Genomic DNA, 12,058 nt, shown 5'->3' with positions numbered 1-12,058 from the left:
CTGCATTTACACATTCCTCCAATTCTTATACCAAAAGAAAAGGGATTTAGAACAGAAAATATAAAATGCCCTTCTTGAGCCTTGTAGAGCCAGTGGCTTTTCAGGACTGCCAGGAAGAAGTAGGAAGGGGTAACACTTTTCCATTTGGGGCAGTTATAGTTCCTGAACACAAAATGCAAAGCCAGTTTCTGAAAAGCAAAACTGTCCTCCCCCACACCGCCCCCAGGCAGGACTCTTTCTGCAGAATAGTTTCTCTCCACTGAAGATCAAAGATGAACCAAAGAAGAGGTATAAACAGCAAGTCAACAGGGAGTCTGGTGGCTTCTAATATAAACTTCCCATCTTCATGCAAAAACAAAACTAGACCCTGCAGTGATCATTAAGAGTGTTTTATCTCCCAAGGATTCATGGCTCAACTGTTAGTGAAGAAACCTGACACAGACTGCAGTATCCTCTGAGAGTTTCCTCAGTAAACTGCTCACACAGACACACTGGGACAGAAGGAGAGATCTCAAGTTTCAGCACAGCTCTCTCCTGAGTTAACTCTAATCAGAGACTTCCCTCCCCACCAGTATCTGCACACTCCCCAAATCATAGCAAATTAGAGAATCTGTGAGCCCTTGTCCAACCAGCTTCTCACAGTGGTTTTCCTGCAATCCTACAGCAAATGCTACTGGCCACAAGCAAAGGAAAGCCAGGGTCAGCAGAGCACAGAGGCTGCAGTTTAACTCATTTTGCAAAACAGCTGGAGCAAGCCTGCATATGCAGGGGCTTCCCTGGCTCAGTGGTAAAATATTCCCCTGCCAATGCAGGGGACACAGGTTCGATCCCTGGTCCGGGAAGATCCCACGTGCCACGGAGAAACTGAGTCCATGTGTCACAGCTACAGAAGCCCAGGCGCCTAGAGCCCATACTCTGCAAAAGAGAAGCACCACGATGAGAAACCCAAGCATCACAACGAAGAGAGGCCCCGCTTGCCACAACTGAAGAAAGCCCGCACAGCTCAGAAAGACCCAGAACAGCCAAAAATAAACACATAACATTATTTTTAAAAGACTGCATATGTAGCTTTCTCAGATACAACTAGAGGAAAAGATTACTTTAGAATGCTGCCACCACCTCCAGAAAACCTTCTATAATGCCAGTTCATACCAGGCCTACCTGGGGTGCTTGTTGTGTAGAGGAAAGGGGGTGCCTGCTCACTACAGCGCCAGTGGGTTTGCTGGAAAGAGCGCTGGTCTCAAGGCCAGAAGAACTGCATCCAGTATGAGTCAGTGGTACCCCGACAAGCTGTGCGGGCTGTAAGGAGGTCACACATCCTCTCGAGGTCTCAAGTTTCTCATCTATAGAACGAGGAGCCCGAAGATCCTTCTGGTCCAGATGTTTCATGACTGTGAATGCCTGAGATGGGTGGGTGGCACCCATCTCCAAGAGTGAGCATCCTGCTAAGAGCCTAAGGGGCTGTCTGCCCCAGACACTCTTCATAGGTGGCCCCCGCTGAAAGGCAGTCTGGCCTAAACTGAGACTTCAAGCCCAAGCTTGGCACTCTCCCCTCATCCAAAATTCTCACTTTCTGACAACTCCGGCTGTGCCCATTTAAATACCAGCTGCTTGGTCATCTGCCAGAAAGGGGTCTCCTTCACTAGCTACTGTGCTACAGCATCTGGCAGGCAGGCAGGGCCAGACAACTTTCATCCCTGCCCTTTCCTCTAGGAGGTTTGGGATGGGCCAGCCGCTCCAAACGTCGGGCCAGACAGCCGGGCAATGTGCCCCATAAGATGCACTCCGAGCTTGCGTTCCTCGGGTGCAGGCCCCGCCGGGCTCCCCCACACAGGCACTCCCTCCCTGCCACAAATGTTAGGTTTCAGCCTCTTTGCAGCCACTCTTGGCAAGAGGTTAACCCCAAAGCCCTAGTTTTCTCAAGGCAGAGAACCTTTCCCCCTATGTCCCTGAAGGCTTGCATTGCATCAAATACAACATTGCGACACTCAGGGCCACCCCATTGGGGAGGCTACAGGCCGCGGGATGGGAGGTAGCTTTAGAAGGTAATGACACCTTCTGAAGAATCCAGGGCAGATATAAATGAACTTCAGCAAATTTCAACTAGTCCCTGTGTCAAAGCATGAATGTTTACCAGGAACCTGCCTGAATAATAATAGCATTATTAGCATTCAAAGTGAGTGAAAAGTGTTATTAGTCCCTCAGTCGTGTCCGACTCTTTGTGACCCCATGGACTGTAGATCGCCAGGCTCCTCTGTCCATGCGATTCTCCAGGCAAGAGTATTGGAGTGGGTTGCCGTGCCCTCCTCCAGGGGATCTTCCCAACCCAGGGATCGAACCTGGGTCTCCGGCATTGCCGGCAGATTCTTTACCATCTGAGCCACCAAGGAAGCCCCATTATCAGAGTAATAATGAGAGCAATAAAAATTACCCCTTATATGTAAGTGCTTACTGCGTGCCAGGCAGGAACTCTACTAAGCTTTTAACATACATGTAATCTCCCTAATAGCTCTCTGTGGTGGCAGCTAGTATTATATACATTTTATAGATGAGGAAACTGAGGCGTAGAGTAGCTAAGGAATTTAAGAGGAACTCAAGAGTCTAATGGCAGTGCCAGAAGTTAGACCCAGCCGTCTGCCTCCAGAGTCTCATCTGACCTGGTTTTCCAGGACAGAAAGCCTCCAACTGACAGTGAGCTGGGATGAATTATTCAGCAAGGGCTTACGGAGCGCCCACTGTGTGCCAGGCAGAGTATCGGGTGCTGGGTAACCAAGAGCCGCGTCTGCAAGTCTAACCTTCCCAAAGAAACAAGATCGTGACTTCTTCTCTTAGCCAGAGGCTGAGACCCACTCTTTACAGACATGACCACTGTGTGTGTTTGAGCAAACATTTCTAGGTGGAGAATTCAGGCTTATGACACCCACCTCCTGACCTGTGTCAGAGGACACTGAGGCCCAGGGAGGGGAAGGAAGGCTGTCTGTTGGTGAAGGCACAAAGGCACACGTAAGCGGACAGGAGCTAGTGAGCCACCCGGCCCCTCGGGATGGAGGCTGCTGAGCACTGGGCTGGGAGTCAACAAACCACGTGCATCACTCCCTGGCAGTGTGTCTGCCCACCGACTGCCCACCTACCGAGCCACCCCAGCCCTCTTTCCAAGGGAGGACTGTCCAGTGTCCCGGCTCCTCCCTATCACGGGGAGGCTCTGGCTTCCCTTCTAAGCACCCAGCCTGGTGCACGTTTGCTGGAGGACTGGGCCGGCTGTGGGGGTGGATCTGCCTGCTGAGGCCCCTGTGGCCCAGGGGCCTTGTCTATTGCTCTGAGGTCACAGCTCCTGGCTATGGAGGGCTGGCTTGTACAGGCTACTCTGCGTCTTGCCTCCTCTAAACCCGTTTAACCTTCCTTTAAGCCCCGGGAGACATCAGTGGCCCGCTGACCCAAGAAGCAGCTGAGACTGGTGCAGTGACCTAATCGCCCAACGCGGTCCAAGATGGGGGAGGGATTTCAACTCCAAGACCTAAGGCTTCCCTCTCTCGGCCTCTGGTCCCTCTTCCTTCGCCCTCCACACTCACCTCTCGGGGGCCCGGCTTCCCTCCACCTACAGACGCTCCCAGCCTGAGGACTCAGCGCTGACTGCGTCCCCTGCGCACTGCAGTCCTCTCTCGCCCAGCCCGCCCACTCCAGGGCACAGATGTTCCCCCTCCCCTGAGGGTTTGCTTCCCAAACACCCTCTGACCGCCTTACAAAAGGACAAGGCATTACAAGTCTCAGTAATCAGACCTGTTCCAACGCCTTCCCTGGAAACAGAGAAACACTCATGTACCTCGGAGTCAGCAGGCTGCTAAAATATTTAATGCTGGATGACTTAACAGGCCTGAGAAGAAAGGGAGGCTGAGATGCAGTTAGTGGGGGCCACTGGCCCTGCACACCCCACAGGAAGCCTTTTTTCCACGCTGCCAGTTTCTAGGGACAGATGGCAACTGGCAATCCATTCTCTGCTGTGGACCCATGTCAGCTCCCTAACAGCCTGGAGGGGCACCCCTGTAGGTGCAGCCAGTGGGGATGGGTGAGCACAGAGGGTTCTAGATTAAGTGTTTGAAGCCAGGTGATTGGATCACCTGAGCCTCCTTACCAGGCCTGGACGTGAGGTTGCACTAGATAAGCCCAAGGCCTCTGGTCGGCCCAGTGGTGAATCTCCTTGGTTCAGGAGCCAGGGAGACGCCTCCTGCTGATCCGTGTTGTCAGGCACATGTCCCATGAATACAACCCAGTCTCCACTCTGGAGACATAGCTGCCTGGCTTTCCCACTGGCAGAGCCGGGGGGAGGCAGTGAGGAGGGAACCCAGCACTCACTGGACACAGCCAGGTATCTGAGCCTTGTAAGCACTTCCCCCAGAAACTCTCAGAATCCACACTGCTGGCAGGGATGACTCATCTCCTATACATGAGATGAAACTATGTCTTCAGGTTGGGCTGTGCCATGCAGAGTCCCACATGGCTATTTCAACTTCAGTTTTAATTAATGAAAGTTGGGACTTCCCTGGCAGTCCCATGGCTAAGACTTCACCTTCCAATGCGGGGGTGAAAATCAGAACATGAAACAGAAGAAATATTGTAATGAATTCAATAAAGATTTTAAAAATAGTTCACATAAAAAAATCAATAAAAAATTAATCACAGTTAAATAAAATCCAGTTTCAGTTCCGTGACCCTGAAGCCACATCACCCTGAAACGGACCCCAGGTTTTCAAGTGGCCTCATTTCAGGTGTGTAATATCCACATGTGACTAGTGACTGCCTTACTTGATACTGGGGACACAGAACACTTCCATCATCATAGAAATCTCTGTTCCAGTGGACAGCATGTTGTAGAGTAACATCTCCAAGATTCCTTCTGGCTAGTTTTACTGATCAGAGATCCAAAATCGGATTTGATGTCTGAAGACCTCTCCAGAAGAGAGATTCCAGTCCTGACTCTAACTCTCATTAGCCCACTGACCTTGGGCAAGCCATGTCACCTATCCCAGCATCCAATTCCTCCTCTACAGAAGAAGGGCACAAATGATACCTACTAAGGCTCAAGGTGAGGATGAAATAAGACGCTGGATGTCGAAGTACTTTGGCTCAGAGGGAGGAATAAGTAAAAAGGAACTTACACTGAGTAGTACTTATTTTGTGTTGGGCAAAGTGACTCACTGAATCCTAGGTTCTATACGCCCCCACTTTACAGGTAAGAACACAGGTTCATCAAAGGTGATGTCCCCAAAGTCACAGAACTAGAACTTGAGCAGGAACTTATCTGTAGACCTCGAGGCAGAAGCTGGTCTCAGACCATAGAACTCAATTATACAGTCTGCTCTCTAAAGCCTAGAAGCAGGTTCGGGGTGGAGTTGCTGAGAACAGCCCCTTCCCCCACGGCAGGTCCTTGGGTCAGCTCAGCTGTCCAGGGGGGGAAGCCTGCCATCGGAGGTCAGATTCTGTTAGGTGCTCCCTGGTCCCTTCCCTATTCGCAGTCTCAACAAGAATGCACTCAAATTTCCTTCCAGATAGCCAGCTAGAGTCTAAAATATCCATTTCTCAAACACAGCTGCTGAAACAAACCTGAATCCCTAACAGAGTGGCAGTAATGAGAGGTTCCAGGAAGAAAAGAGGGTCGGTCTGGACACATTCATTTGGAAAATCACCACCTTGCCCTGAAATTGGCCCGGAATTCTCAAGTGGCTCTTCCCCCACTCAGATCCACATAACACAGGCCTCAGGGCAGAGAGGCCCAGAAACCCAGAACGGCGGGAAACCAAGGCGTTGGGTCCCATCAGAGGCACCTGGAGGCAGAGTCAGCCCCCAGCCTCGGAAGAGGCTGCCGGCTTCCAGTGCAGGTGTCTCCTAACCCAGCTTTCCACAGCGACTTGGCGTTTTTCCAAAGGACGGGTTCACCTCTAAAAAAAATTGCTTTAATTATGGAACACAAAACCTTCAGAACATAAAGACAGAATTTTAAAAGGTCCTTTGACTTTTATAACACGATGGTTCACAATGATTGAAGCTGCTGATCGTAATATAAGTCCACATCATTTGTAGAGTCGTTAGTTCTGCGGTCCCTTTGAACCATTAACAAGCCCTGTGAGCCGGGCAGCATTAGTGGGGCTCCCACATGACAGAGACACACAGAAGCAGAGGCACGCACAGTCTCACCCAGCCTCACATCCCCCCTCCCTGCAGGGTCTGTTTCCATTTCATTTGGAGACCTCAGGAATTTTCTTTGTTTGCTTAATTTTCGAGATGTATTTTTGAATAAATACATTGAAAATGAGAATGATGGTTCCCATTTGTATTTTACACTTACCATATATCAGGCGTTATACTACATCGCTTTGGAAACATTCCATTTTAATCTCAATTCCAACCCAAGTGTTATTTTTTCCCATTTTATAGATTTGGAAACTGAGGACTGAAAAGTCAGGCAGCTTCTCCAGGCATCACACAGCCTGGAAGAGGTTGCTGGGATATGAACCCTCTGTCTTACTCTATCATCTCCTATTTGGGAAGAAAACTGCTCCAAGGGAATGAAGTGTCAGACTTGTAGCTCTGTAATAGCCCTGTAATAGCCCAAAACTTCTCAAAAGAAAGTTTAAAATAGTCCAAGCAACATCATATACAATCAAACCCAGAAGGATGGGGGTGGGGACGGGATGGGTCTGTTGTCCTGGCTTTATCTGCTAGGCCTGCTAGCTTCTTTTCTTTTCCTTAATTTATATGACTATAGCCCTTTTCAAAACCTTATTCTTAAACTTGAAAACATGGTGTCACAGCTGCTAATTTTAGAAAGAAGAGGAGAGAGAAGGAAGAAGCAGACAGAGTAGCAGGAAGGGTGGCAACCCACTCCAGCCCCGCCTTCAGGTCCAGCCAGGGCCTCCTGGGCAAGAGGCCTGCTGGACCTCGCTGGTCCCTCCCTCCGCTCCTCAGCCAACTGCCCCTTGTGGTTGAGCCTAGGTGCACTCAAAGACCTGAAGCATCTGGGAATAATTTAATTCTCTCAAATGCACTAGTAATTGAAAATGATACCTTTCCAGCCATTTCCTCAAATGGAAGAAAAGAGAGACCCCTTGAAATAAATATTCAGCAAGAGCAAGCCTGGTGACGTCCACAATGGATTCAGAACTGCACATCTGATCATCAGTGGCATGAAAGCAAAACGGCAAATTCTAATAATAGACTTTCCGTCCCCTGAAGACAGTTGGATGGATACAAAGTCAAAATCATTCAAGCGTCTTCTGTAGAACATTCTAAAAATAAAATCTATGGGTTCCAGAATCTTCCACAGGGAGGGACCACACGACATATACAGAAATCCACAGCCAAGCTGTCTGTCATCGCCTGTTTCTCGGAGTTGGGTGTACACATGCCCCTTAGGTGGAGGTGAGCAAAGCCACAGGATACCCACAGCACATGCACCAGCAGGCCCAATCTGACTTCAAAAGATGGGAAATAAAGCAGCAAAATATGTGCTCCCTGCATCTACATGGAAATGAGATTGAGTTTTCAAATCATCCTGTCACCAAGACGGAAAAGAGACACTTCTTAGGTACTGAGTCTGATCAGTGGGATCAGCTCTAACCAAGTCAAAACAATCTCTAAATTTCAGTAGATTCAACAGAACTGTGTCACCCGATAACCAAGAGAGTAGAAAATCTGGTTTTGACTTGCTTCTTCTCATGGCAACTCAAAGTATTATTTTTATGTTGAAATGCAATGCAATACACAATAAAAAAAAACACATAAAGTTTTACAATAAAACACAATCTCAAAATTTTTAAACTTGAAGCAGATCGTTGTGGGCAGTAAATTCCCTCTCCTCTGCCATGAAGACATTTTAACAAAGAAGATAGTTCTGGAAAAGAAAGACGGCCAGGCTGGAACCTCCACCCCAGGAAGACGAACAGGACTGGCCACTCAGTTCACTGCAGGAGAAAAGCCTGTCCCACAGAACTGAAAAAAGAAAACCTAACCTCTGCCTGAGCGGGAACGCACCACGATTGCATTTGATCACTTATCCTGGCCCTCACTGCAACTCAGGGAGGCAATTATAGCTGTGACCTCCCCATTCTACAGATGGGCAAACTGAGATTAGGCATGAAACAAGTAAGGGACACAGCTGGGTGTGAACCCAAACTCCGCCACCACCCAGCTCCTGGTAGCATCTGCCATAGTGTGACCACACAACCTCCCCCAGACTGCTGCTGAATTCACCTTCACGTACAGCACCTGCTGTTCCCGGGGCACACACGCCCGACTTTGGCCGGACTTTCTCTGAGGCCTGCTCAGATCCACAGCACAGCTCCCTCAGGGTGGAAAGTCCACCGGAGCTACTGAGCTTCCCCCCAAGGCAAAGAAGCATTCCTAGCACTGGTGTTAGATCGTTCGATGACTCTGAGAGCTCTGGGAGGAGCTGGGGTGTCCCAGGCAGCAGCCACTCACCATATGGAACTGTTAAGTGCTTGATGTGTGACTAGTGCAAACGGAGATGTGCTGTGGGTATGAAATACACCCCAGCATGCAGAGACTTTATATGCAAATAAGAATGCAGAATACCAAGTTAATAATTTATACATTGATTGCATGTTGAAGTGATAATATCTGTCATATATGGGGTTTTGCTGTTGTTGTTTAGTTGGTAAGACATGCCTGACTCTTTTGCAACCCCATGGACAGTAGCCTGCCAGGCTCCTCTGTCCATGGGATTTCCTGGGCAATAATATAGAGTGGGCTGCCATTTCCTTCTCCAGGGGTCCTTCCCAACCCAGGGATCAAACCCGAATCTCCTATATTGGTAGGCAAGTTCTTTAGTGAGCCACCAGGGAAGTCCACATGTAAATTTTAATAATTTTAATAATTTCTATTTGTTTTGAATATGGCTACTAGAAAATTTAAGATTATATTTGCAGCTTATATCCTATTTCAATTGGACAGACCTGGTCTGTACCTTCTGGAGACCTTTGATTGTCTACTGAGTATAAAGCAGACTCTGTTGTGGTTCATTTGCTCAGACGTGGCTGTCCCTGTATTTGCCCTCGAGGGAGGAGAGCCAGAGGTCACCCCACCTGGAATTCTTTCTGGAAATCTTCAGCCAATGGGAGAGTAGCAGGCTTTTTTCCTAAGAACCCAAAGCACAGGAAAGGTGAGCCCCCTTCTATCCTCATTTCCTTCAAGGACCAGAGCAAAGCAAATGATCTAAATAGAAGTAGACCATGGGTTGGAAAGATACCCCTGGAGGAGGAAATGACAACCCTCTCCAGTATTCTTGACTGGAAAATCCCATGGACAAAGGAGCCTGACGGACTACAGTCCATGGGATCTCAAAGAGAAGAACACAACTGTGCACTCAAGGCCACACGGTCACAAATGCAAGTCACGAACGCAAAAGCCACTCAGGTAATTTTTAAATGTTGGTAGCCAAGTAAAAACAAGAAAAAATATGAAAATAATTTCAATAACATATTCTAACCCAGTACATCCAAAATATTACCATTTTAACATAAAATATAAAAATTATTAGTGATGTTTCTTATATATATATATATATATATTTTTTTTTTTTTTTTTGGTCACACTAGGCAGGTTGTGGGATTCTAGTTCAAAGTGCAGAGTCCTAACCACTGGACCACCAGGGTATTCCCTGTATTCTTTTCTTCACATTGAGAGAGCCAATCCTTAGGTAGGTTGATAAGGAGTCGGGGCCCTCAAGCAGGAAAGGGTCCAGGGCTCTCAAGGAGGGGAAAAGGACAAACTTTTTTCCCTACATTCCTTAGTCTTAGTCACAGAAGATGTTATTTTCTTTAAGCCCAGAGCTAATGATTAAACAATAAAACAAAAGATGTAGGTTGTGCGAATGGGTCTGGTAAGACCTTTCTATTGTTAGTTCTAATCTTCATTTAAAACGCATGTTGAGGGAGTGGGTCTGGTAAAAGCATTTAAGGCCTTGGTAAGACCAGTGAGCGGAACACTCTTTGTCCTCCTCGTGATGTCTGTGTCAGAAACTTTCTCTGTCCCTTTTGATACTTTAATAAAACTCTGCTACACAAAAGCTCTTGAGTGATCAAGCCTGGTCCCTGGTCCCGAAGCTAAATCTTCGGAGAACACAAATCCAACATCGTTCCCCATAAGCTATCAGCACTAAATCTTCAACATCTGAGATGCGTTTTACCCTCACAGCACACCTCCGAACACACGTGACCAGGGCTGCCAAAATGAACGGCACAATTCGAGAATCTGAACGTCTATCACCCAACAAATCTTCAACCAGAGCAAAGTGCACAGAACCCCCATTATATTAAGGTCAATATCTACTGCTCTGTAAACTATGATAAGTCATACACTTTGAGCCACTAAGATTTATGTCTGCAAAGAGTTCTGATGGCAGCTGGAAAAAAGGACTCTGAGAATTTAAACAGAAAAAACAAAAAACACAGTGGATGAAACTACCCTAACATAATGTGTGTTTGTGCACACACTAACATCATAAATACCAGCAATCATTAGATGGTGGGGCTGTGGATTTTTCTCTTTTTCCTTATACTTTTCTACACCTTACACATATCTAATGTTAATTTAGAAATTATAATTTTAAAATTAAAAGTGATTAAAACATCAAGTCATGAAATATTTATTGGATTACTATATGCCTGGTCCTAAGACCTTCTTGTTCTCCAGGAAGGATGATAAAACATCCGGGGACTGAAGAAAGAGCTAATATAACATTTGTGGGGAGAGGAAGGGGAGGATTTTTCAAGTTAGACATCTATTCCTACACTTTTACTGGGAATGTCAAAAATACATATGAGCAAGAGCTGTGGGGAATGTTGCACTAAGTCAGCAGCAGAGACAAGTGTCCAGTGCAGATTAAACTGCATCTGTCTTGGCAACAGGGCTTGCAACTCTGTTGGCCCAGAGTTATGAGAGTTGCCCTGGTTTGGAAGGCAAGGCAGTTGGGTGGAAGTGCTCAGACTTGAAAAACAGGTGATCGTGCATTCTTTTGGCGTGTGCAAAATATGCATCAAATCATTTACAAAATGCCTGCAGCTGTTTGGTAGGCTACTCTGGGCTAGCCACAGGTACTAATTTAAAATCCAACCCCGCCTCGCTCACATGAGCGTGTGCACGCGCGCACACACACACACACACACCTCTGGAGGAGCCAAAGAGCTAAGGATGCTGCAAAGCTTGTTCAGTATGTGTCTATGCCCAAAGCACCTCCCTCTCCCCTGGAGGATGTCATTTCCCAGCAGCAGCTGGTGCCCAGCCACGGGTGGCATTTCACTTAGGAAAGAACAAGCAGGTACCCTGCAAAGTGTGAAGGTCTGGGATTCCTTGTTGCATCTGTCATTGTCCTCCTCCCTAGGGGGCATGACTGCTGTTGGTGATTAGACATTCCTGCTCAAGATTAAATCAGACTTGAACCCGTTTACCTCAAAAGGTAATGACCTAGATTAGGAGGTGTCAGGCTCGGAGAGTTGGGAGATACGGGGCATGTTGTCTAAGGGGTGCAGGGTTTCTTGGAGGGGATGACAATGTTCTAAAATTGACTACAGAGTTGAGAACTGCACAACTCTGTGAATATATTAAAAGCCACTGACTTGTATACCTTAAATGAACAAATGAGATGGTATGTGAATTACGTCTCAATAAAGATGTTAAGAAAAACAAAGCTCAGATGTGAAAACACCTCCTTTATATAAGCAATGGAGATCATAGTTATCTCAGGCACTGTATAAAGAATCAGAACGGCTATGTGCATCTTTCTTAGATTAAGACGCACACATTAGCAGTACTATCCTTTGCAAAGCATCCAGCATGTCTCTGCCAAAGGAAGGCAGGGTTCTCCAAAGCCTGAAGCCTTTTCACTGACCTTTCTGCTCCTCCCGCACTGCTGGCATCATCTGAAATAACCTCGTCCGTGATGTCTGCAGCATCCTTCTCAGGAACCAAAGGTAACGTGGATGGGCCAGCCTTGGGGATCTTTCTGGGATAATGTAAAGAAAGCAATACATCTTAGAAATGGCATTTT

At 47.3% G+C, this 12,058-nt stretch overlaps 1 protein-coding gene across 47 annotated transcripts in view; it reads right to left on the bottom strand.

Annotated features, from left to right (window-relative positions):
* TACC2 (transforming acidic coiled-coil containing protein 2) overlaps window positions 1-12,058 on the bottom strand; it is a 234,989-nt gene that overhangs the window by 144,297 nt on the left and 78,634 nt on the right. For all 47 annotated transcript variants that reach the window (XM_086377942.1, XM_086377954.1, XM_086377967.1 and 44 more), the window contains one exon: window positions 11,900-12,013. In XM_086377942.1, the coding sequence (XP_086234068.1) occupies window positions 11,900-12,013 (114 nt within the window). The remainder of the gene's footprint in view (window positions 1-11,899; window positions 12,014-12,058) is intronic.

This window comes from Bos grunniens, chromosome 26 (assembly GCF_055505025.1).
Source record: "Bos grunniens cultivar Pamir isolate PY7600 chromosome 26, Bosgru_T2T1.0, whole genome shotgun sequence".
Classification (NCBI taxonomy): domain Eukaryota; kingdom Metazoa; phylum Chordata; class Mammalia; order Artiodactyla; family Bovidae; genus Bos; species Bos grunniens.
The sequence above is the reverse complement of the archived record's forward strand: the minus strand, read 5'-3'. Positions and strand labels throughout refer to the sequence as shown.